This window comes from Furipterus horrens, unplaced genomic scaffold (genome assembly GCF_987537825.1).
Source record: "Furipterus horrens unplaced genomic scaffold, mFurHor1.1.pri manual_scaffold_4, whole genome shotgun sequence".
Taxonomy (NCBI): Eukaryota; Metazoa; Chordata; class Mammalia; order Chiroptera; family Furipteridae; genus Furipterus; species Furipterus horrens.
Window position 1 is genome coordinate 38,754,704 of NW_028327174.1, and position 27,901 is coordinate 38,782,604.

Below are 27,901 nucleotides of genomic sequence, written 5' to 3' on the forward strand. Positions count from 1 at the left end.
CATATCTTAATATCTTCTAACTCATATTATATCTTGATTTACCAATTATATCACAACTTGTTATAGTCTAATATATCATAAAATAATATTGCATACAACATTATATTACAGGTGTATGTTGTACTTAAACATATTACATATGCATATATTATGTATTTATATTTTACTTTACACATTTCTATATTATGTATTTACATATTTATGTATTTGTATATTAAATATTATATGTATTTATAAATTTCTAATATACTATACATTTAAATAATACATTAAGTATAAAATATAATATGTAGTATGCATTATATATTTATATTTTAATTGTGTGATATAGCATATATAATATGGATTTCAGAGTTATAAAAAGTATATTAATAACATTTTGTTATATACATGCTAACATAAATTTTAAATTACATTTAAAGCTATATACTATATTACAGAAAGACATAATGACTAGTAGCTGTTTGAAAGTTAAGGAGGCTAAAGAGAAAAGATAATTAATGGCCTTAGTTTTAGAACACACAACTAACTTATTAAGGTATAAAGGGACATGAATTATGCAACCTGCTCTCAAATGCTTCAAAAAACAGTATTTTTACATATTGGGAAAGAAAGGGAGGAAGAATGATAAAACAAGTGTGGCAACTTTTTAAAAATTGGTGAATCTTGATAAAGAGTATATGGTCATTATATATATTTTAAGCTTAATACATATTTTTTTAAAGTGTTATTCAAAACAGGGGCCAAAATGGAATGGAGGTGGGGACAGAGGGCTATTTATAAATCTTCATATTATTGGACTATTTGACATGTGTGTGAATTGCTCTTAATTTTTTTTTTTTTAATCCAAGAAAGAAAACTGTAAAAGAAGAAAATGGGGTATGGTTCAAAGAATGCTTCGAAGAAAAGGTGCCGTGTGAGCTGGGTCTTACATATGATGAGGAGTTCACAAGGGAAATGAACTGGGTTAACATTTCAGGCACAGAAAATAGCATCACCCAAATCATACAGAATCTGAAGTCACAGTGTATTAGAGACTCAATCAACAATTAATAGCAGAAAATAGTTTTCTGGGAAATATACCTATAAATATAATGAGCACACATTGAAGTCATAAAGGACAGAGGCAATGACAATTGCAGGGAGCTAGACCATCCCAGGCTTGAATACAGACTCCTCTTGCCATCTGAGTGAGACTCAATTTGTTATGTTTAATTTCTGAGATTCAGTTTTGTTACCTTTAAAATGGATACAACACCCTCTATCTCATGTTACTGTTATAATTAATGACATGACACATATCAAATGCCCACTCAACATTGGTGCCCTTCTTTCTTCCTTTTCCCTGCAGAGAAATGGGGTCAAACTCTTAGCACTGAGACAGGAGTCTGTGTGGATTATGAAAATCATCTTTTTACCTTAAGGATTGGGCCCTGGCTGGTTTGGCTCAGTGGATTGAGCGTCGGCCTGCGAGCTAAGTGTCGCTGGTTCGATCTTCCAGTCAGGGCACATCAGAGAAGGAAAACTCTGATTCCAAAAAACCTCCGCTGCCTTGCGGCATACCTCTTCAGGGGAAAGGCTAAGGGAGTAAACCCCGACAGAAAATCCGGAGCCGGAGTCCCTAAGGCGGTTTGACGTTGTAGTCAACACCGGCAACTCCTGCGGCGCACCTGAAGCCAAGCTGTATCGACTCCGTCTTTCCCTTGGACCCTTCAGCTGCGAAGAGAGGGGGGGTCTGCTGCATGGGCAACAGCAGACCCTCCATATCACCCTGCCCAGGCTCTGTAGCTTCAGCTTCACTGGAGAGGACACTCCAGCGTCATCGCAAGATGTCGATTCAACACGGGAGGAGACGGATACCGTGTCACTCCCGAGTCGGACTGCACAGCCATTCTCGGCGGTGCAGATAGACTCTTAAGAAGCTACACCATCGTCTCTCGAGACGGACGGCTGCCGCCGCCGCCGACAGACCTGAAAGCTATTACCTAATGTGGCTGCTTGGATCACACACTGATCGTTGACCTGTTAATCTATGACAAATTTGCATGCCAGATCAGGAAGACTGCATGACTCAAGGGAGGTTGGCAGTGACAATGTGGTATCGCCTTGGTGTCAAGCCCCAGCTCAAACTCACTGTCTGTAAAGCAACAATTAATTGCACATTGTTCACCTGTGAAGCCCAAATCTGCTCAGTATACACCACTGCCTCTCTGAGCATTGAGGCCAACATCAACTGTAAAGCCATCTGAGAGTTAAACAGAGAGCCCAGCTTGCCAGCAACAAAGTCTTGGGGTATGGCCAGGTATCTAAGCCCAGAGGGACACCCATCATGGCACAACTGATGTGGCCAACTCAAACAACAGCAAGACTTGAAAGCTGATATTGGGTGTAGCAAGCTGGAATGAGGCAATCAGAAGCTAGGCGAGCATAACTAATGCATTAAAGGCACCTGAAGCCCTGCTTCTCAAATTGCAGCCAGTTAGTGCTGCTGGGAAACAGCAGCAGCAGAATATGGCAGCTGGATGTGTCCAGATATAAAGAATGCAATGTCCCTAGGAGCAGAAGGTTGGGGGAGGGGAGTGTTAAAATGTTAGTGTTAACACTGACAGACTTTGCTGCCAATTTCAAACCATCAAGCATTCACTGAACATCTATTCTATATCTGTGTTGAGTTAGGGTCCTGTCAGCAACTACTATATGTCTAGACCAGCCAGTCACTGTGATTCAAGTAGTCAATAGGATCATATTCAGCAACTGCATGGTTTATTCCAATCAACAAACATTTTCCAAGTGCCTCCTATTTGCCAGGTATAATGCAAGGTGGAAGGATATAACCTGACTCAAGGAGTTTAACATCTGGTAAGGAGTCAAAGGAGTGTATTAATATGATACAGGGAAACTGCATGTCTCATAAAGAGGAGAAATCGCTGCCATGGGAGGACTAATGGAATTAATTTTGACTGTAGGATCTGGGAAGGCTTCACAAAAAGGCTGGTCTCATATACTAGAACAAAGGACAGGCCAAGGAAGACTTCATGAAGCTCAGGATAGGGGAATGTGTATCCTGGGCTAGAGATGAAATGCAGAAGCATTCTAGGCAGTGGAAAGAGAGGTCAGAAAACATACGCGGTGTTTCTGAAAGGGGAGGCATAAAGGAATGAGCGTGTGGAGTAAATGAAAAGGAGGCAGGAGTGGGCAATGGGAAGCAAAGACAGAATTGCAGTTGGAGCCCCCTGAGCTTGATTCTGTGACATCGTTAGCATACTGGGAAGTACAAAAGGACTTGCTCAAAAAGACGTGTAGGTGGACAGCATGTATTTCTTCTTCATGCTTCAAGGGGAGAGTTATAACCTGAGAACAGTATCTTTAAATATTCAAAGAGTGGAAAAACATGGGTGAATTGGGTAGAATTAAAATAATGTAAAATTCAGATCTCTGAGCAAGCTTAACAGAATCACATGTGGGAATTGCCAATTAAGGACTTAATTTGCTCCCAAAACTTACTATTTCTTGGAATACCACTCACAGGATTTGTCTAACGTTATTAATCATTTTCTCTGCAAGGATGAGTTCCATTAGCGTCAGACAGAGGAACACACACTTAATACATGGCAGCCGCTAAAGGCCTGACTGATTAGATCATGACAATTCCCTCCTAGGTGCTCTTGTCCCAGTTCTAGAAACATTGATCTTAACTTTCAACTCCCTCTATCAGCATTTCCTGCTCATGCTTTTAACTAAAGTGCATTTCTTCAAACCAGTAATGTTTCTATGATGGTGAAGTTTTAATTCTCATAAAAGAATTACAATAATTTTGCCCATTTTCCCAATTACTGATTTTCCTCATAATTTCCTAAGAAATATATTGTCAGGAAACTCTTCCAAGAATTGCAGGGCCTTAAGTGAAGTAAGGTCTGGGTTCATCTTATTCATCATTATATCCCTGCCCTGAGGACATTACAGTCTCTCAAATATTTGTTGAAAAACTGAGTAAATATGAGGGGGGACCCCAAAAATGAAATTTACTTATAAAATAATTATGTATTGTTACATGTTTAAATTTCAGTCACCTTCAAAGTACTCTCCATGTGACTCAATACACCTATAGAGATTTTTTTCCACTGCTCCAAACAGTTCTGAAATCAATTTTGATGCCTTTTAGTGCTTCTGATGTTTTTTGTTTCCCTTTTTCCACATCAGCAAAATGTTTCCTCACTTTGAGGACTTTTTTCATCCAGGGAAACAAACAAACAAAAAAAGAAGTCACTCGGAGCAAGATCGTGTGAATAGGGAGGGTGGGGCACAGGGGTCATATTGTTTTTGGTCTAAAACTGCTGAACACTCAATACCACGTGGGCAGGTGTGCTCATAAATCATCCATCGCAAAATGGGCAAATGTGTTGAAGGTCTTCAAAAAAAATTTCACTAAAGCCAAAGGCAGCCTCTCACAACACCACCAACTGGTACACTGATACAGATGGGTTCTTCAACTACAGATGGGGGAAGCCTGTACTGCAAGGGGCTCGCCCTCCAGAAGATAATTCCGGTTTTTTGGTGGTCCCCTTTGCATATGCAGTTGTTCCTGCCTACTTAAATTGAAAATATTGGGTTGGCCAGAAAGTTTTGGGTTTGTATTTTTTTGTTTTTTGTTGTTTTTTTTTTTTCATAAAATGGCTCTTGTAGCACTTAGTTGTCTTAAACTTCCTTTGAAACAATGTTGTTAGATTGTATTGTGACAGCTGTCATATCAGTGTGCATTTCTTAAAAATTTATCAAAATTGGTGAGTTCTTTTGAGTAGCCACTTTATTACTGAAGATAGAAGAAAATAAGCAACATTCAGGCATATTATGGTTTGTTATATCAAGAAAGGTGAAAACGCAACTGAAACACAAAATAAACATTCATGCAGTGTATGGAGAAGGTGCTGTGACTGATCGCATGCATCAAAAGTGGTTTGCAAAATTTCATGCTGGAGATTTCCCTCTGGATGATGATGCTCCATGGTCAGGTAGACCAGTTGAAGTTTACAGAAATAAAATCAAGACATTAATTGAGAACAATCAGTGTCATACCACATAGGAGAGAGCTGACATGGTCAAAATATCCAAATTACTCAAAATACCCAAATCAATAAAGTTAATGGTGAAAATGAAAAATGTGTCTTTCATTTTATGAAAAAAACCATATGGATTTTTTGGCCCACCCAATAGTTTTTTCCTCTGCTGGGACTCTTGATTTATTGCAACATATTTCTGGGCCTTCTCTGTATTTACATGTATGTGCTTTGGCTTTTCTAGGAGACTGTGAACAAATTGTGGGTAGACATCCTGCTATCCACCCACATATGCCCCCGGCACACAGCAGAGCGCCTGCACAAAGCAAGTGCTCATTAACTATTTGTTGATTATTAATAAAGCAAACCCTTAATTATATCAACATGTTTAAATATAATAATATCAACATGTTTAAATTAAACTTCTTGCCCCCAAATTTAAATCTTCAGTCCTTTCTGAGATAACTTATAGTCCCATTTTTGTTTTTGTTTAACAAAGGAAAGGTATCTCCCACTAATGCCTTCTCCCACCATAATTTATCACTATGTCTTCTGTAAAGAACCTCTTTTTTTCTACTTCTCTGCCCTTCTCCTTAGAAACCTAAACTAATATCTAGAATTAAATAATAGTCTCTTGATAGTACTTCCTAGTATAGACTGTTATACAGGTCTAATTTCTTTGCCTCCTTCTTACACCTCCCTCATCTCATAGTGAATGCAAATAGCTTTTCTAATACTTTTCCCTAAATAAATGTCCAACCCTTAAGACTCTTTTGCCCTTATAGTTGTGTTACCATGCTTTTTTTTCTTTCAATTAGTACAGAAGCTTGTTGAAATCCTTTCTTAGAGGTTATTTTGCTAACAAGACTTACCTTTTTTTGTTTACAATTCAAACTAACTTATCAGATCATGATCACACTGCCAAAGGTTACCTGCTTTTTACATTCTCCTACTCCGCAAGCTTAGAATTAGGACTGTTACTGTCCTATGCATTTGTTCTTACCTGCAAAAATTTCCCCAAGACATTGAAAGCACAGATTTTCAACTTTATTTTAAAATTTATTTGTCAGAAATGTAATATTGTCACCCTGTCCAGGTGGCTCAGTTGGTTGGAGCATCGTCCCATACACCAGAAAGTTGAGGGTTCAATTCCCAGCAGGGACATATACAGGAGGCAATTGATTAGAAGTTTCTCTCTCACAATGATATCTCTCTCTCTCTCTCTAAAATCAATTAACATATTCTCAGGTGAAAATGTAATATTAATATTACATTTTGTAAATGTAATATTAATGTAAATGTAAAAGGTAATATTAATGTAATATTATCTATGATTTAAAAATTGCCTTTGATCAGCATCATAGACAGGGTAGAGCAAAACTAGGTTTACAGTTGTAAATATGTGAAATACAGAGTTTGTATTACTTTCCATACATACAACTGTAAACCTACTTTTGTCCCACCCTGTATTCTACATGGCTAGGTAGCAGCCCTTGATTAGTATTTCTTTCACATTACAGCCAAAAAGAATATTAAAAAGTTATGTATCTCTCTCATCTTTAAAAACTCATATCAAAATTTTTCACTATAATTTTAGATACTAGAAAATCTAATTTTCTACGCATTGTAAATATTGACATTTTAAAATAAGGCTGTAATGTTCCTGTATTAAATGTACCAAAAGGAATCTGAAATATATGATAGGGTTTTGAAGCTCATCATTTTCCATTTAAACAACATCAACAGGCTCTTTTAAATGAGTTCCCTTTGAACTCATAGTTGCATTTTATTTCGCTCTGAGCATTTTTCTTCATGTATTATATAGTTATGCTTAAAAATAAAAATATTTTATCATCTCTCCCTGTGATAAAATACATATAATTAAGTTTGTTTTTAAAATTTTCTGTGACCATAAGTTTCTGTGTTATTTTGAATTCTGTATTATTTTTCTAATTAGTATTAATAAGTAATTATTCAGTACATCATAAATTATAAAAATGAAAAATTATTATTAGATATAAATATACATCTCTAAGTAACAGATGCAATAGCGTTCTTTTCAATAAATTCAGTGTTCTATGGCTCTATGGCTGAGTATCACCTTTTGTTAGAATAAGAAAGCATGCAGCATCAATGCAATTCCTAGCTTTAATCTTTTAATATGGTTCACAGAAATGGAAACAGAACTAGCCACGTTATAACGTGACATAATTCTTTGAACACCAAAGTTATCCACAAAATCATAGTGACGCACCATTTAATGATCTACCGGCCGACAACTCAATTGGGTTCTCCTTAATTTGGCTGAAAGCAAGTAATTTAAGCATACCCATTACTGGAGTTACCTGTTATCAGAGTCATTCACTTTCATAGTTTCTCAGAAGTACAGCAAAAAGGCTCTACCAAGACTTTTCAAAGGACTATTACTTATGCCTCATAGTCCTCTCTTTAGAGGCACCTTGTTCAGTCTAAGATATTCACAAAGGGCTGTAAAAATTACCTTTAATAAGTGACTTTTCTTAATCACTCTAAATACACTTTTGTCAAAACCTCTAGCAATACACATAAAATAAATCAACTGTAGTTACAGAGATGTGAAACAAGGTAACTTGATAATGCCATCTTGGGGCATAATGAAATCATTATTTTTAAAAAGACCAGAGATCTAAACTATCTAACTTCATAAATAAATTTCTCATCTTCCAGAAAATAACTACACTTCATATTAGATAATTTGAAAAACTATGTTAATCTCCTAAGATTGTCTTTCTAACTTCAATGTCAGTCTAACTTTTTATAATCTTCCTCCCAGCACTTATAGTTCTGCATTATAAATTTTATAAATATAAAGCAGAGTGAGAAAAGGTAAGATATAAATGTAGAGCAGAGACAAAGACCCAGCATGATAGGTATCTCAAAATTCCCTTTTTGTTTAAAATGCATTAGGGTTTAACTTTCCTGCAAATAAGAAAGGTGGCCATTCATTATACTTGTAATAATAACAGTGGTTATTTTAAAAAGCAATCAAATCCTGGAGGTACAATAAAGACCATTTGAACATTCAGAAAGAAAGTTGTCAAGCAGAATGATTTATATATAAAGATAAATATTTTAGTGGAGCTTTCAATTAACATGGTTTTGAAAGGGAAAAAATAAATCAGTGCAGCTCTTTAGTTCTTATTTCATCGAGTTCCAGTGACACTCACCGCCTCAGTATGAATCGGATGCACAGCAAAAAGCAACGCCGTAACAAAAGCAAGTCCGCGATTCTTGAAGACAGTTTTGTCACACGTGTACATCAGCACAAGAGTCACTAGGCAGTGCAAAATTACATTTACTGCATGAAAGTAAAATGGGTTCATGCCAGTCAAAAATATGTTTAGCCTGTAACAAAAAGACAAAAAAAAAAAAAAAAAAACAATTAGCTACAAACAGAACATAAGCTCAAGGAAATCTGTCATTTTAAAAAATGTAAGCTATTCAAACAGTTATTTTTAAATGACTCCCAATATCAGGCTATTCTATATATTTGAGTATCACATTGTTCCTGTCTCAGAATTTTCCTGCCTACAGAAATCATTGCAAATGCAATACAATATGATTTCAGAAAACTCTGTGGTCTCACTGAGAAGGTAGGCAGATAAGTGCTGAACCTATTTCCCTCTCTTCATGGCGAATGCAAATGCCCCAATAATACTCTAGTGCTTCCTAAGCAGCTCAGTGTTCCCAGTGCTGTGAGTCAGAGCCACAGTCAGTGGAGATGAGAAAGAAACCACAAGACGTTGACTGTGGTCACAGTTGGGACAAACCATGCATACAGTTTTCTCTCATCCATGGTGCCACAACAAGTTTCCAGATTATGCACCAGAAAGCATCATTAATTGCGACCCCACAAGCAAGCTCCAGGGCACCAACATGCTATTCCCAGGGGCAGCTGAATTTAAAAGGATGAGCAAAAGCATAGCATTTCATGCTGTCACAAAGGGTAAAATTTTCTTTCTTTTTTTTCCACAGCCAAGTAGTATTCCATTGTATATATGCATGATAGTTGTTTTTTCTACTCATCTACTGATGGACACTTGGGCAGCTTCCATATCTTGGAAATTGTAAATTATGCTGCAATGAACATAGGGATGCTTATGTTTTTTAAAATTAGTGTTTGGGTTTCTTCAATTATATTTCCAGAAGTGGGATTACTGGGTCAAAAGGCAGATCCATTCTTAATTTTTTGAGGTATCTTCATACTGCTTTCCACAGTGGCTGCACCAGTCTGCATTCCCATCAACAGCACAAAAGTTTCCCCCTTTCCCCACATCCTCATCAGCACTTGTTGTTTGTTGATTTATTAATGATATAGTCTTTCTGACCAGTGTGAGATGATATCTCATTGTGGTTTTAATTTGCACAATTGGAGAACATTATGCTAAGTGAAACGAGCCAGTCAGAGAAAGACAAATAGCATATGATTTCACTCATATGTGGAACCTAATGAACAAACTGAACTAACAAGGAAAACAGAGGCAGGCTCGTAGATAGGGAACAGGCTGACAGCTCTGGGAGCCTGGAGGGGTGGAGGGATCAAGCAAAATGGAAAAATGGCTCATGGACATGGACAACAGTGTGGTGATTATGGGAGTGGGGATGTAAGGGGAATAAATAGTAATGGAAAAAATATATTAAAAAATAAATAAAAATAAAAGAGGAAAAAGCATAGAATTTCAGAATTTGTATTAAATGTTTCCAAACATAAATTCCCACAGATCTCAGAATCTGAATTCTAAGATTATGGAAGGAAAAAAAAGGAGACCCACAAACAGAAGGGAAATTTACTGTTCAACAGCTTAAAAAATACTTTCCTGAGATAGAAATGCAGAACAGAGAGCCTTCAAAAGGTTGCCTTAAATTTAATAAAAGGGCATAATGTCCCCAACTGAGTCTGTGGGGTTGGAGAAAAAGTACAGTCGTACAGGCTGTGGTCCCTTTGGAGGGGCATACACACCCTAAGTGGTGCTGCCCACGGTCATCCAGCCACTTTCTCCAAAACAGCAAATCCCACATCTTTATTTTTCTGTCCTTGAGCCACTTCTTATAGAAACACCTCTTCTTTGCCAAAACAATCAAGAATGTAAAAGTCAACTTTAGCGATGACATAAGCATATTCTAAATATCATACCTGATTCATGTGCAGCTTTAACCTACAGAATTTTAAACATCTCAAGCTTTATATGGACACATGAACCTAAATGTCATAGTTACTACCTGACTCCATTTTCATTCCACTGAAATAATCATGGTACTAACTAAGCTTAGAAAAATTAATTGCCATGTAGGATCAAACAACAGGACTCTGCTACCATCTGTGTTGGCAGATGCATGAGTATGTGTATACCTCAGAATCCTTAAGACAGGAAGGAACCTGATGTGAAATAACTCACCCAAAGGGAAAGAGGGACCAGCAGTGAACTAGGGGACTGGGGTGCAACTAGAAAAGGGCAAACAAAGTCCCATGACAAAATAAGAGAACCTACGCATAGTGAGAGAGCTACCGGAAATCAGAAAGCCAGGGATGGAGGAGCTGTGAGAAGGGCAAAACCAAGGCCCCATCCTCAGAAAACTTGGGTGCAGTTTCCTAAGAGCCTGTCCCCTGAGGCTGATTACACACTGTTTTCCACATCATCAGGCTGAGCTTTTCCAGACCAACTAATTTAAAAGGCATTAAGACAGGCAATCTCACATCGGGCAATCTCATATCAGGTTAGTAACTGTCCGAACTGGAAAGTATTGAGATTGTCACTGTTCAAAGTCTTTAAAAAATACATACCCTTTGACCAAAATTTCTACTTCTAGGAATTTTCCCTAAGGAAATAACCAGAAAAGTATTTAAATATATGTAATATTGTGACATAATAAGAAATATATATGTTGTTCTTCATCCTGACTCCTGGTCACAGATGTGAAAACCTTTATAATTTCCTAAGCAATGAAGGTGCTAGGAGCATCTTTTGTTCTAATATTTAGTCTCTGCCCCAGTTCCTGGCACAGAGCTCCTAAAATCCTTGTAACTTTCTAAGTGATATGAGCACTAGGAGCATCTTTTGTTGTAATAGTTGGTCTTTGCCCTGGTTCCTGATACAGAGCTCCTAAATCTGTTGGAATTCCCTGGGTGATAGATGTGTCTTTTATTCTAATAAGGTGACTCTTGGTGGACTCCTGGGTAGCTTCAATATCGGGGCTAATCACCAGAAAAGACCAAGCCATGATTAGAAAGTTGGAAATTTCAGCCCCACCTACCCCTCATCCTCCAGGATAAGAAGAGGGGTTGGAGATTGAGTTAGTAATTGATGATGTCTACATGATGAAGCCTCCATAAAAAAAAATCCCTGAACTACAGAGTACACAGAGCTTCCAGATTGGTGAACACATCCAAATGACAAGAGGATCCAGCACCCCAACTCAAAAGAGACAGAAGATCTTGTGTTTGGGACTCTCCAGACCTTGCCCAATGTATCTTCTCATCTAGCTATTCATCCTTTATCATACCTTTTATTATATAATTAATATTAAGTGTAAGTGTCACCCTGAGTTCTGTGAGCCATTATAGAGAATTATTTATTGAAATTGAAGAGTGGTCATGGAAATTCCCAATTTGTAGTCAAGTCAGACAAAATGTAGGTAACCTAGGGACCCACTACTTATTGTTGACATCTTATGTGGGGGCAGTCTTGGTGAGACTGAGCCATTAACCTGGAGGATCTGATGCTAATTATAGGTAGACAGTGTCAGCATTAAATTGAAATGTTGGACACCCAGCTGATGTCAGAGAATTGGTCAGTTTATTGGAGTAAATCCACTATCTGGTGTCAGAAGTATTATGTGAGTAGAGGAAGAAACAAGAGTATTCTTTTCAATGTACAAAGATGCATCTCACTCTGTTATAAAAATGGCAGTAAAGAGAAAGCAAGACATCTAATAAGCCAAATCCCTGATGTATTTGACTATTCCCCCAGATATGATACTGTAGATCATTATATGAGGTTACAAATAACAGCACTAGTTTTAAAAAGGGGACAAAAGACTTATTATTTTTCTAAAGTACTCATTATTCAACCACTTGAAAAGTAAAATAGCATCATTAAAGACATTGTTATTATTACTATACTATCACACTTTCAGGAGTACTTCAAATACATTCCTTTCCCCTTCTAAAATGACATAAAATGGTAGGCATGAGTCACCTTTGTGGTCCATATGTACCATGTCTGAAAATGCGCAGGTGTCATCTGTATGTATTATTTCTGGAAACGGGGTAGGACAGAGTACCTGGCATTTTAAGTGAATTCAATTAGATCCCAAGATATAAAAATAAAATGCTGAATGGGGAACCATGGTGGTAATAAGCTAAGGGTATGAAAGCCTCTCACACGGTACCTAACATTGGTGAATCTAAGCTTTGAGAAATCACCTAGAATCTTTCCCAAAAGATGGAGAGTGAACTCTCCAAACTATAGAAAAGAGAGCTTGAAACAAAACAATAACAAAATTTTAGAACCGATCCTTTTTGTGAGCACTAGAAAAAAATATCTGATTTTTGGGAACCAATATGTGTTCACAAAAAGGTTGTTGAACTGATCAACCTCATATTTTAATAGGACAAGGGATGTGAGACACACAGCCATCTTTATTTTAACAAAGGCACTTAACAAAATCTCTCAGAATCTCCTTGCATACAAGATGAAATAAGATAGATGTAGCTAACACAAAGAATAGTGGAATAATAAATCATTGTCTCCTTGGACTGAGACCTCCAGTGTATTTAACAGAATTCTGATATTATCTCTGGTCTGTCCAATATTTTCATCAAAGACTTAAATGAATCTATACTGTATGCTAACCAAGCTTGCAGGAGGTCTGTAACTGGGAAGGAGAATTACTGTCCTGGGAGACTGACTGATGGAGATTCACGAGGCGTTGAATTGCCTGAAATTGTTGATTATTTCTAATACAGAGTATGGGTAAGAGTAAAGACCCACATTTAGACCTAAAAGAGAACAAAATACTTGCAATCAGATTAAAACTCTACACATGGTATGGTGCAAGGGCTGTTGGTTTACCGTTAAACTCAAGGAGTTATTGTGTGTTGGATATCAAAACAGACCAAACCACCAACAGTAGGACAGGGAAGTGCATAAGTCAAGCTATTTTTCACTTCAATTCACTCCAACAGATATGGGGCCCAGAGATACAAAGAGAAGATGTGATGCCTACTACCAAAGGGTTAACAGCACAGTAAAAGAGAAAGAGGCATTTCAACAGATAATTAATGGTTAGTTTAAAAATTCTGGCAATGGGAAAACCTACCAGGTGCAGAGATAGCGAAGAGGTATTCTACCTGCAGGCAGGAGTGGGAAGGTGGGTGGTACCCGATGTGAGATAGCAACCCCTTAGGGTGCTATTTAAGTGCTGAAGCAACTTTACAGGAGAGCTCTAGGATGCTAGGAGGATGGAAAGGCCTCAAAGTGATATCACAGGAAAGTAAATTTGAGGAAACTGGGGATGCTCAGCCTAGAAAAGGTGACAAAAATGATACCAAGTTCTACAGGGGAAAGGATCTTTGCCTTATTGATGGTTATATCCCCATTGACTAGAACAATACATAGTTCATGGTTGTCACACAATAAATATTATAAATAAATGGATGAATGAATGAATGAAATAAATACTGAAACAATGCATTTATTCTAAGTAGCTCCCAGAGGGGAAACTATGATCCAATAACAATGTTACAAACACACTGCCCAAGAGCTTAGCTGGCAAATTGTTTTGTTTCACTTGTATAGATTTTCTTCTTCTTTCTTTTTAAATATCAACATTTTTAAACAGGCAATTTCATATAAAAACTTCCAGCTTCTCTTCAAATATTAGACCTGGCAACTCTAGGTCTACATGATTGCATGGAAATATCTGGGTGCCCATGTAAATGGAACAAGAAGTCATAATTTGCCAACTATGTCAAACTACTAGGAAGCAGACTTCTGCTCAAAGAAAGAATATTTGAAACCAGAATAGGTATTGGATAACCATAAATGTCCATGCAGAAGCATGATAACAGCCTACCTTAACCACCATCAAAAAAGAACAGTCTCTCAAGTTCCACATCACCCTGAATGTACCTCAATTTGTTGAAATTCTTTTACTATACTCTTCAAATATTATAAGCATTTTTCATGCATTGTAAGAAATTAATTTATTTTCATCACTGTACCCATCACACTTAGCACACAATTGATTCTAAATGAAAATTTACTGAATGAACAAATAAAATTACAGTAACTCGAAAGTTGGAAAAGATCACCTTTCTCTTCCAACACTACAATCTCTCATTTTTATTTTATTTAGACTTCATTTCTCCTTTAAAGCTAGGCCAATCAAGAAGAAGTAAAATATATTTTTTTCTGAAATATCTTAATAATCGTGTTTGGTTGAAAGCCTTCCAGATTTTGGCATATATGAATGCAAAAAGCCCCTCCTACTTCTGAACTCCTCTGCCTCCTTATAAAACTTTTCAGAAAGGTGGAGCCATAATGAGCTCACAGCAATCAGAGTGTACTGTTCCCCAGGAAAGGCCACAGGGTCACACAGCTTGGCTCCAAGAAGTCTTAGGAGGAGCGATGGGGAGGGGAGAAAAGAGACCCTTTGGCTGCCTATCTGTCTCCTCATGCTCTCATAGCCCAGAGCTCTAGATAATGCCCATTCCTCTCCTAGTTTTCTCTGAAAAATAGCTCTGCTTCGGAAAAACAAAAACAAGCTGTATCTCAGGAAGAGAATTCTACTAGGGACTACACTAGGGTCCTTTCTCAAGGGGACCCCCACTCCACCTCAGTCAGACAGCTCTACCTTCAAGAAACTGTCAGAGCTCTGGAAAAGGCACAAGAGGTCATGACTTTCCACTGTGGTGTTTTTTGGGGAGGGTGGGGAGCCCTGAACCTGGAGTTTTTCTGGTATACAGATCAAGCAACATTTAAGAGGGCTGATCGTCTACTTCATTCCCCAGGACAACATAATTAATAAGCCACCACCAACAATCCCTGTGGGTCAAAACATTCTGATTACTACTGCATCCCTGTGGCCTTCATGGTACGTAAATGCACTCAACCTCGTCTTTGATAGCAGAGCTCTGCATCCGGCTGTGCACTCCAGGATCCCATCACCTCCACTGAAGGTAGAAAGCCCACCTCATTGGCAGCATCTCCCACATCCCACTTTGCCTTCAGAAGAGAGGTAACACAGATCTTCTCAAAGTTGCTGGTGCTCCCTCACCAATGCATTTCTCAATGTCTCAGTGAAGGGAAATCACCTGGCCCTCTCAGGGAATAAAGTAGAGATGGGCAGCAGGTGTTTGCAGGCAGCATGTGATAAATGATGCATCCTAACATTCCTATCTCAGTGAACTCTGGAATTCCTTTCTCTACATTATGGCATCTCACCTTCATTAAATATAGGCTCCCTTTAAGTCCCAGTGGTTCCTAGGATTCTGAATCACCTGGAATGGTAGCTACAATTGCTGATTCCCTGATCCCATTTCAAGATATTCTTAGTCGTAGATCTAAAATGGGGCTCAGAGATCTGCCCCAAGCAAGCCAGTGACTCAAGACAGGTGATACTCAGAACAGAAACACAGGTCTCAGAGCTTAAGGGAAGGCTACATATGGTTGCCACGTTTACCAGAAAAATCGCATTTTCTCAGTAAAAATACATACATTCTTTTCCAATAAGTACTACAAACCATGAAAAAGAGAAAAATTAAAGGTACCCCTTATCTGTCTCTGCTATCTCAAATGATGGCTTCTCCAACACAAACCTGGTGAGTTTCCACAGCTCAATACTAAACACACAGAATATTCTCCTGTCTACCTCTATCACTGTTCGTTTTTCTTCACATCTCTGGCTATCATCACTCTCTCAAATGCTAGCAAGTGATTTCCAGTCCTCTTAGATCATTCAACAAATAAATAACATCTGGTTCTTCTCATTTTTCCTCTAAGGCAATCGCTTTGGCCCTTAATCATTTTGGTTGCTCTTCTTCGGCATTCCCTTCAGTACCAGGAACAAATCAGCAAATCATCATCCCTTAATGTATCTAAAGAACCAAAGGATATGACTCACAGGCACCATTACAAACAACACAGTGGAGGAGAGACTGGTGTTCTGAGGCAAAAGCAAAATTCATGGTTTTTGTTTGGACTCAAGAAATCACATTTTCACCAGGCTATGAGGAAGTTATACAGAGGAAACAGAGGAAGGGGAGCTGGTCAGGAGGAGACCATGCCCCATGCAATGAGCAGTTATGGTCATTATCATCACATAAGTACTCAGTCTAACAACTACATCAAAGAAAGAGTGAGAAAACTAAGGATAGGAAGATCAGAAACCACAGCTAGAAGATAACAAGTCCCAGAAGAAAATCTTCAGAAACAGAGGCAGCAAATAATACAAATTAATAGATCAACACCGAGTTAGTTAGTTATAACTCTAACATGTCAATTTTTAACAATTTTTTTCTTTAGAAAGTACATGATAGGTGGAGTTCTGCATGCAATGCAATTTTGACATTGACTGCCCAGAGTTTATGCAGATTTCACAGTTGAGGACAAAGTCCTGTACAGGACTCCCCTCACTTCAGACACCAGCTGCAACTTCAATAGTCTTGAAGCCACCTGCATGTCTGAAAACTGGCCACAAATTCAGGGGTTTCTTTATCTCCTTCAGATTCAATAACTTGCAATAACAACTTAGAGAATTAAAAAAAAAACACTATACTTATGATTATAGTTTTATTATTAAAAATAAAATCAAAATTAGTCTAAAGAAAAGACTCAGGGTGAGGTCTGAGAGAGTCCTAAAAAGAAACCTTCCATGTCTTCAAAAATATCACCCTCTCTGAACACTGATGTAAGATTACCAACCAGGGAAGCTCAACGAAGTTTCAGTGTTGAGTTTTAGTTGAGGTTGCATTACGGATGCTGATGATCCAACCATTGGCCATGTGAATGGACTTAGTCTCCAGCACCCCTTTCATTCTAGGAAGTTAGAAGGTACAACTATGTGACTTTAAGCCACAACTCTCTAATCATATGATTGGTCTTTCTAGCATGGCAAGCCCCCATTCAGAAACTATCTGGAGGCCTACCATGTGTTTGCTTCTCTTTAGCATACTCAGGTGTGGCCCCATGGGCCCACCAGGAACAACAGAGGCTCATTTTACTCCAGAAATTCCGAAGTTTAGAATCTCCCTCTGAGGAACCTGGGACAAAAGACCAGACAAATTCCTTCTCTCTTTTTTAAAACTTTTTGTTGAATATTTTATTGTTCTATTACAGTTGTCCCAATTACCCCCGGCTCCTCTCCACTGCCCCGCCTCCCCACCCCCACTCCCACAATCGATGCTCACCATGTTGTCCATGTTCATGGGTCATTCATACATGTTCCTTGACTAGACCCTTCTCTTTCTTTCCACCCTTATCCTCCTCCCCCAACCCCTCTGATTGCTGTTAATCTGTTCCTTGTTTCCATGCCTCTGTTTAAGTTTGTTCATTCATTTGTTTGTTCATTAGGTTCCTCTTATAGGTGAGAACATATGGTATTTGGCTTTTGCCACCTGGCTTATTTCACTTAGCATAATACTCTCCAGTTCTATTCACACCTTTGGAAAAGGTTCCTTCTTTCTTTATGCTGCGTAGTATTCTGTTGTGTAAATATACCACAGTTTTTGATCCCACTCATCTCCTGATGGGCGCTTAGGCTATTTCCAGCACCTCGTTATTGGAAATAGCACTGCTGTGAACATAGAGGTGCCTAGGTTTTTCTGAATTGCTGTTTCAGGATTCTTCAGGTATAATCCCAGCAGCGGAATCATTGGAGCAAAAGGCAGTTCCATTTTTAGCTTTTTGAGGAAATTCCATACTGTTTACCACAGTGGCTGTACCAGTCTGCATTCCCACCAACAGTGCAGTAGGGTTCCCTTTTCTCCACATACTCGCCAGCACTTGTTGTTTGTTCATTTGTTAATGATGGCCATTCTGACCAGCGTGAGGTGGTATATAATTGTGGTTTTAATTTGCATCTCTCTGATGGCTAATGATGTTGAGCATCCTTTCATATGCCTATGGGCCTTCTGTATGTCCTCTTTGGAGAAGTGTCTGTTCAGGTTCTTTGCCAATTTTTTAATTGGAATTTTTGTCTTCCTGATATTGAATCATATGAGTTCTTTATATATATTGGAGATCAAACCCTTGTCTGAGGTATCACTGGCAAATATTTTCCCATAGGATTGGTTCCCTTTTCATTTTGATGATGTCATCTTTAGCCATGCAGAAGCTTTCTAATTTGATGTAGTCCCATTTGTTGTTGTTTTTTCCTTTATTTCCCTAGCCCTAGAAGCTATATCCACAAAAAATATTCCTGTGTGGGATATCTGAAATTTTACTGCCTATGTTTTCTTCTAGGACTTTTATGGTGTCATGGCTTACATTTAAGTCTTTTAACCATCTTGAATTTATTCTGGTGTATGGTGTAAGTTGGTGGTCTAGTTTCAATTCTTTGCATGTACCTGTCCAGATCTTCACACACCATTTTATGCTCCTGACCTCTTTGTCAAATATAATTGGCCATAGAGACTTAAGTTTATTTCTGGGCTTTCTATTCTGGTCCATTGATATATGTGTCTCTTCTTATGCCAGACTGTTTTGATTACTGTTGCCTTGTAATATAGTTTGATATGAGGTATTGTGATCCCTCTTTGTTCTTCTTTCTCAAGATTGCTGAGGCTATTCAGGGTTGTTTTTGATCCCATATACATTTTTGAAGTATTTGTTCTAGGTCTGTGAAATATGTCATTGGTATTTTAATAGGGATTGTGTTGAACCTATAAATTGCTTTGGGTAGTATGGACATTTTAATGATGTTAATTTTTCCCATCCATAAACATGGAATATGCTTCCATATATTTGTACCGTCCTTAATTTCTTTCTTCGGTATTCTGTAGTTTTCTGAGTACAGGTCTTTTACCTCCTTGGTTAAGTTTATTCCTAGGTACTTTTTTTTCATGCTGCTATAGTAAATGGGATTTTTTTCTAGTTTCTATCTCTGATATTTCATTGTTGGTATACAGAAATGCCTTCGATTTCTTAATGTTGACTTTGTATCCTGCTATTTTGCCAAATTCACTTACTAGGTCGAGTAGCTTTTTAGTGGAGACTATAGGAATTTCTATGTACACTATCATGTCATCTGCAAATAATGATAGTGTTAATTCCTTCTTTCCAATTTGGATGCCTTTTACTTCATTTCTTGTCTGAGCGCTGTGGCTAGAACTTCCAACACTATGTTGAATAAAAGTGGTGAAAGTGAACACCCTTGTCTTGTTTCTGATCTTTAGGGGAAAGCTTTTTGTTTTTGCTCATTGACTATAATGTTGGTTGTAGGTTTCTTATATGTGGCCTTTATTATGTTGAGGTATGCTCCCTCTATTCTCACTTTGCTGAGTGTTTTTATCAAATGCTTTTTCAGCATCTATTGATATGATCATGTGATTTTTGTCTTTCATTTTCTTTATGTGGTATATTATTTTTATTGATTTGCTAATATTAAACCATCCTTGCATCCTTGGGATGAATCCCACTTGATTGTAGTGTATGATCTTTTTAATGTATTGCTGGATCTGGTTTGTCAATATTTTGTTGAGGATACTAGCAACTATGTTCATCACCAATATTGGCTTGTAGTTCTCTTTCTTTTTTGTGTCGTTACCTGGTTTTGGAATTAGGATTATACTGGCCTCATGAGAAGAATTTGGAAGTCTTCCCTCTTCCTTCTTCTTGAATATTTTAGAATAGTGTAAGAAGGATAAGAGTTAGTTCTTCTTTAAATGTTTGGTGAAATTTGCCTATGAAGCCACCTGGTTCAGGGCTTTTCTGTGCCAGGAGTTTTTTTTATTACTGCTTCAATTTCACTAGTTGTTATCAGTATATTCAGGCTTTCTGCTTCTTCTTGATTCAGTTTTGGAACACTATGTTTCTAGAAAATTGTCCATTTCACCCAGGTTGTCAAATTTCTTGGCATGTAGTTGTTCAGAGTAATTTCTTATAATCCTTTGTATTTCTGTGGTATTAGTTATAACTTCCCCTCTTTCATTTCTGATTTTATTTATTTGGTTCCTCTCAATTTTTTCTTGATGAGTCTGGTTAAAGGCTTGTCAATTTTCTTTCTTTTTTCAAAGAACCAACTCCTAAATTTATTGATCCTTTGAATTGTTGTTGTTGCTCTTTTAAGCCTCTGTGTCATTTATTTCTGCTCTGATCTTGATAATTTCCTTCCTTCTACTCACTCTGGGCTTTGTTTGCTGTTGTTCCTCTCGTTCCTGTAGCTGTAGGGTGAGATTGCTTATTTGAGATTCTTCTATCCTTTTTAGGTAGGCCTGTATTGCTATGAACGTTACTCTCAGGACTGCCTTTGTTGTGTCCCAGAGGTGTTGGGCTGTTGTGTGTTCATTTTCATTTGTTTCCAGAAACTTTTTTGATTTCTTCCTTGATCTCATTGTTAACCCATTCATTATTTAAGAGCATGTTATTCAGTCTTCATGCATATGAATGTTTTTGAGTTTTTTCCTTGAGGTTGGTTCCTAGTTTCAAGCCATTGTGATCTGAGAAGATTCTTGATAGGATTTCAATTTTCCTGAATTTGTTGAGGCTTGTTTTGTGTCCTACTATGTGGTCTATCTTTGAAAATGTTCCATATGCATTTGAAAAAATATATATATTTTGCTTCTTTGGGGTGAAAGGTTCTATATATATCAATTAAGTCCATTTGATCCAGAGTGTTGATTAGTGCAACCATATCCTTGTTGATTTTTTACTTGGAAGAGCTATTCATTGTTGATGGTGGGGTGTTAAAATCCCCTACTATAAATGTATTGCTGTCATTATCCTTCCTGAAGTCCTCCAAAATTTTCCTTATATATTTGGGTGCTCCTATATTGGGTGCATATGTTTAGAAGGGTAGTATCTTCTTGATGAATTGTTCCTTCTTTGTCTATTTTTTTTTTTTTTTTTGGCCTTTGTTTTGAAATCTATTTAGTCTGATATAAGTATTGCTACCTCAGCTTTTTTCTTTCATGTCCTTCTGCTTGGAGGATTATCTATCTGTTCACTTTCAGTCTGTGTAGATGTTTTGTTCTGCAGTAGGTCTCTTATACACCCTGGCTGGTTTGGCTCAGTGGATTGAACGTCGGCCTGCGAGCTAAGTGTCGCTGGTTCGATCTTCCAGTCAGGGCACATCAGAGAAGGAAAACTTTGATTCCAGAAAACCTCCGCTGCCTTGCGGCATACCTCTTCAGGGGAAAGGCTAAGGGAGTAAACCCCGACAGAAAATCCGGAGCCGGAGTCCCTAAGGCGGTTTGACGTTGTAGTCAACACCGGCAACTCCTGCGGCGCACCTGAAGCCAAGCTGTATTGACTCCGTCTTTCCCTTGGATCCTTCAGCTGCGAAGAGAGGGGGTGTCTGCTGCATGGGCAACAGCAGACCCTCCATATCACCCTGCCCAGGCTCTGTAGCTTCAGCTTCACTGGAGAGGACACTCCAGGGTCATCGCAAGATGTCGATTCAACACGGGAGGAGACAGATACCGTGTCACTCCCGAGTCGGACTGCACAACCATTCTCGGCGGTGCAGATAGACTCTTAAGAAGCTACACCATCGTCTCTCGAGATGGACGGCTGCCGACAGGTCTCTTATAGACAGCATATATGCAGGTCATGTTTTCTTATCCATTCAGCTACCCTATTTCTTTTGATTGGAGCATTTGATCCATTTATATTTAAGGTTATTATTGATAGGTACTTATTCATCATGATTTTTTCCCTTTGTAACTGTTTCTCTCTCTCTCTCTCTCTCTCTCATTTTCTTCATCTTCTTAAAGCAATCCCTTTAGCATTTTTGCAATGCTGGTTTCATGGAGATGTATTCTTTTAGCCTTTTTTGGGGGGGTGTCTGGAAATGCCTTATTTTGCCTTTCATTTAAAATGAGAGCCTAGCTGAGAAAAGTGGTCTTGGTTGCAGGCCTTTGCTTTTCATTACTTGGAATACTTCTTGCCAATCCCTTTTGGCTTGTAGTGTTTCTGTTGAGAAATAAACCAACAGCCTTATTGGAGCTCCCTTGTATGTTACTAGCTGTTTCTCCCATGCTGCCTTTAAGATTCTTTCTTTGTGTTTAAATTTTGCCATTTTGATTATGATGTGTGTTGGAATGGGTCTTTTTGGGTTCATCTTGATTAGGACCCTCTGAGCTTCTTGGACTTGTGTGACTTTTTTTCTCATCAAGTTAGGAAAGTTTTCTGTCATTATTTTTTCAAACACATTTTCTATCCTTTGCTCCACTTCACTCCTTCTGGTATTCCTATGATACAAATATTATTATATTTCATGCTCTCCAGCAGCTCCCTGAAACTCTCTTCATTCTTTTTGAGTCTTTTTTGTTTTGTTTTGTTGATATATCTGGGAATGTTTTTCTACCTTGTCCATCAGCTCACTTATTTGAGTCTCTGCTTCATCTAGCCTGCTTTAATTTTTTCTACTGTTTTTCCATTTCAGAAATTGTATTCCTTATTTCCTTCTGGCTCTTATTGATAGATCCTATGTCCTTTTTCATGCTGATGTAGTTCACAGTAAGTTCTTGTAGCTTCCCTGGAGGTCTTTGTAGTTCTTACTGAACTCATTGAGCATCCTCAGTGTCAGATAGTTTGGCTTGCTTCTATTTCATTCAGCACTCTTTCTGGGAATTCCTCCTTTCGTTTCAATTGGGAGTTGTTTCTTTGTCTCCCCATTTTAGGACTCTTCTTGTTTGTTTCTGCTTCTTAGATTGATCTGCCTTGACTCCCTGTCTTTGTGGTGTGACCTTCTGTTTTAGAAGACTTGTGGGATTCAGTGGTGCAATCTCTTTGATCTCCTGAACTTGATGCTCTTAGGATGCCCTTTATGCTGTTTATGTGGGCTCTCTGGTTGTAATTGAGTTTTGGTTGTTGTTGGGTCATTTTTTGGTGGGTCCTTCCTTATGGCTGGCTGACTGAGAGTCACCCTGCCTACCATGTCTTGTATGCTGTTGTAAAGGTGCTTCCAGAACAAAACCAAACATCCTGGGAAACAGACCCACACCCGCAAACATAACTCCCACCCACAACCACACTATGAATAGCAAATTAGCAAATAATAAAGCTCTGAATAGACTGAGACTATTATAAGAAGGAAAAATAAATATGAGATGACTAACTGAAATAAAAATGATTTTGAGAAGGTAGAGGGAGGAGAAATATAAGAGAAGGGAACAGAAACAAGGTGAAGAGATAAAATTAAAATTTACATCATAAATAAAAAAGAGAGGGAAGAAAGCAGAATGGAGTAAGAGAAGGGAAGTGTATAGTATTGTTTAAACAAGAATTTTAAAAACATATAGTGACAAAAAAGAACCAAATTTGAGAAAAAGAACCACCACAGCAATATCAACAACAAACGAGCAAAGATTAGTAATATAGGTGAGATCAGAATAAGAAGGAAAACAAAAAGAAAAGCTTAAGAAATGTTTAGAGAAATAAAAGTGATTTTAAAAGGATAGAGGGAGGAGGTATGCTAAGAATGAGGAATGAAAACTAAGATAGGGAAAATTTTTTAATAAAAAAGGGAGGGGCAGGAGGAAGGTAAAATGGAGTAGAAGAGGGGGCTGGTAAAATTTCAGATTTGAAATACAAAACTAGTGAAGATCTAGAAATAAAATTGTAGAAATGCAACAACCACCATACCACAACCAATGAGCAAAGACTGATAAAGGTGAAGAGAGAATAAGGGTATTTTGAGATCGGCAACAAGAATGTGAGATAACTAATGACAAGAAAAATGGTTTTGAGAAGCTGGAGAAGGGAGAAATAGTAAGAGTGCAGAATAGAAACAAGCTGTAGCAAGAGAAAAAATAAAATTTTACAAAAATCAGAAGAGGAACAAGGAAGGCAAAATGGAGTAAGAAAAGGGAGGAGCAGAATATGAGACTTGAAATAAACTAGTTTTATCTTTATAAAAACTAGTGACATAATAAGCACAAACTTGAAGAAAAAGAAATGAATATTAAAAAGCTATACAGGAGAAAAAATAACTCAAATCATGAAGATTGCAGTGGAATTCACTGCAGTAGAATCCAGTGCTTACCACTGTTTTCTTCTTTTGAATCTGCCCCTGGTAATGTCAAATGGTGTCCCAGTCTGGCACTAGACAGCCTGTTCCAGAACACAAGTGATCCACAGTCTGTGGCTATCTCCTTCAGATTTGGCTGACCCCACTGTTCTGCCCTCCTGGCTTTTCATCAGCCCTGAGCCCAGCAGCGGTTCATTTACTGATGCGAGAGGACTGCCAGTACTTTCTCCACCGGCTTCCAGAGGGGGCCTCTGTTGCAGATAGGAGGGTGGGAACACTGGGTCAACTCTGGGGAGCAGTATTCAGTTTCTAGGGAAGATGGTGGAAGTGTTTCTCTGCCCCCTTGCCCTATGTCTTGGTCTGTCCCAGATTCTTTCCAATAATGCCTGGTTTCTGGTGAATTAGCTGTCTGTTTTCTGTGAGGGGCTAATCTTTGTTAAAGGGGAAGCTTTTTCCTCTTGGCACGGACAGCAGCTCTCTCTAGACACTAACGCTGGCTGGGGCCCTGAACCCTTCTTGTTGCGCCTGTCTCTAATCTTTCTGCTCTGCTGTCTTTAGTAGATCAGAGCCCAAGGAACAGTGTAGCTCGTATATCTGTTAAAGGGCCCTTTCAGAGCTTTCTCTTGTTTCCTCTGCAGAAATGCACACGACTTGGCACTCCTGAGCCTGGCTTCACTGATGTGCAGGGCCTGTAATCCCACAGGTGGGGGTCGGGTTCACCTGTCTGTGAGTGGGTCTGCCAGGCTGCAGCAAATCTCAGGCATTCAGCTTCTGGATATCTAGTCCCCAGCCTGCCGCTCTCTTACAGAAACTCAGGCCTGAATTCTCCACTCTAAACAGTCCCCTGCTCACCAGCCATGCTGGGATGGGTCCCACAGTCGTTTCAGTGTGACTCTACCCCTCTAAGTTCTTTGTTAGCAGAGCTGCTGCACATTTGCACAGGTGCACGTGATTCTCACCTCAGCTCCTCTTTTCACAGGGTTTCTGTGTGGCCCCATGCTGCAGCACAAGCCCTAGGGGGGGGTCTGTTCTCCACATGTTCTCCATCCCCCAAAATCACAGTCTCCTCTCAGTCAGGGCTGGCTGTAGCGTGTAAGAGCCTCCAACAGTTTCAGATAAAGTTTCTCTGTGGATCTCTCCTGGATAGTGTTGGGAAGAATCCCACAGCAATACTCTAACACGGGCAGTGGCAGAGACCCCACTCCCTCCAGAGATTTTCAGCCTTGGGCAGGCCTGCTCCCAGCCGCACTGTTTCTAGAGCAAGCACCTCCCCAGCCATCTCTCTCTGCGCTGGGGCTTGCCACTCCTGAGCCAATCAGCAGCCACCCTGAATCTATAGTCAGAAGTACTGGGTTGGGCAGCTGTGGTGGTAGTTGCTCAGCTTGGAAAACCTGGGCCACCTGCTTCCCGGTGCCCTGCAAGCAGGAAGGCTCCCGCTCATTCGTGCACACCCCCTGCATTCTCGTCTGCATATGCACTCACTCATACATGCTCTCACTCACTCTCCGCTGGATTTTCAAGTTGATTGCTCTGTGGTTTAGCTGCAAGACTGGTCCGGGTCTGGGAACAAGTGGATGAAGCTTCCAGCAGAATTCTGCAGCTATCTTGGATCTTCCAGACAAATTCTTTATTGAGCAAAACTGAGGGACAGGAAGTCACAATCATCACAGCACCTTTGAGAAAGTATTTTTGGGTCTTCAGACTCCATTTGATACAACTGGAAATGATAATTCATGCCTTCCTCACTGAGTGGAAAAAATGACCATTTCTTATGGACAACAGAACACTGGCATGGATGATCTTTAGTCTCCTGAGAGCAGGGTGTGGAAAGAACCCCGTGTAATTCTGAGGTTTGCCTCAGAAGGTACAGCTGCTGTGCCCAGCCCTAAACTTTAGAGCAAGCACCTAATAATGATCACACTTCAGAAGGCCAGGCAAGAGGAGTTTGATCCAAAAGTGCTAAGGGTCCTCATTCTCTGCAGTCACAATCTCAGCAGGTTACAACATGGGACCACATTGACCCTTTCAGAATCAAAGCTGCCTTTTCACCTCCCAGTAAGCAAAACCCACTGGAACCATCCGTGTGTGTCCTGGCCTCTACTTTTCTCTTTGACAGAGGAAGACCAATAAGGTAAACAAGTCAAGAAATAAGTCAAGCAGACTTTTTCCTTTACATTATAAAGGTGTAGCCCTATCTAAATATTTACCCGAAGAAGTCGAATACTCACAAAAAGGATGAATTCATTTTTTAACAGTGATTTATTGTGCTCCCTCTTTGCGTGCCAGAAACTATTCTAGGTGCTAAAGCTACACCTCGTGGCACTCACACGGTGGTGAGAGAAGATAAAAACAATCAATAAATATATAATGCCAGGGAGCAGTGAGGGCTCCTAAGGCAAAGAGGGTAAGAGAGTGAGGATGAAACAGGGAGGAATGTCTGCTATTTTAGATGGGGTAGCCAGGGAAGGGCTCTATGATGAAGTGGCATTTGAGCAGAAACTGAAGATGCTGAGAGAGCAAGAACGCACAGGTCTAGGGGAGAACACTCCAGGAAGAAAAAACAAGTGCCAAGGCCTAGCAGCAACAGGCTTGGCCGTATAAGGAACAGAAATGCTGCTCATAGAATGCTGATGTAGACAGAATGCAGTTGATAGATTAGAGGCCCGAGAGGTGGCCAGGCGTCAGATGAAACAGGGCCTTGTAGAACAGAAACCATTTCTTATCATTTGGAGAAGTAGTACTGCCATTATTTTGGCATGATCAGACATTCCTCACCTCCCACTTCAAGTAGAATGACTACATATTCAAAGTTACAAAAAATATGAATGTAGCTCCAAAGGAAGATAGAAAAGGTACTTGTAGATTGGGGGGTGGGGGGGAGACTGTTTCAAAAGATGTTCTCCAAGCCATCATTCAGAAACTCATTTACAAAAACTTTCATGAGTCACAAATACCTTCCTCTCATTTTCCATCCCTCCTACACTACCAGACTGTAGTCTAAAGCTTATCTTATATCTAAAACACATTCTACCATGCAACAATCAACCTTCTTCTCCTGGTGTTTCTACAATAACCTTGGTTCAGCATGAAATTTTCAGAAGATATTTATTAAATTTTTCTCTAGAAAATCTTTTTTTGCATCCAATCATATTTTTCCTTGGCTATATCCATCACTGAACATCATAGGCAATCTAGTCAAACATCCTGAATAATCTTACTTTGTCTCCTATCACATACTTAAGTCAGTCTTGTAGCAGTAACCCACCTTAAAATGAATTCCCACATAGGCCAAGTCAAAAAGAACAGAGGCAAAAGAAACACACCACCATTTCTTTTAGGTTTTGAGCATAGAGACTAAAGCAGATTTTCATGGCTGGCATATTATTTGTGCAAACTGTTGCAAAAAAAAAAAAAAAAAAAAAAAAAAAAAAACCTCTCAAGATCCAAACATTAAAATGCTCCAAATCCTTACAGCTACACATATTAAGATATTCTACTTTTTTTAACTCTGACACTTTAAACCACTCACTTTCACTCATGATTTATATTCCCATCAGAAGCATTCAATAAAATAAAACTTTATCCTTTTGAGTGCCAACGTCACTGTGAGCGACACT

The 27,901-nt window shown here is 38.9% G+C and overlaps 1 protein-coding gene across 1 annotated transcript in view; it reads right to left on the bottom strand.

The window, feature by feature from the left end:
* The window catches only part of TMTC1 (transmembrane O-mannosyltransferase targeting cadherins 1), a 236,827-nt gene that overhangs the window by 201,911 nt on the left and 7,015 nt on the right, over positions 1-27,901 (bottom strand). Inside the window, exon 2 of the mRNA XM_090272969.1 lies at positions 8,261-8,438. Within this exon, the coding sequence (XP_090129095.1) occupies positions 8,261-8,438 (178 nt within the window). The remainder of the gene's footprint in view (positions 1-8,260; positions 8,439-27,901) is intronic.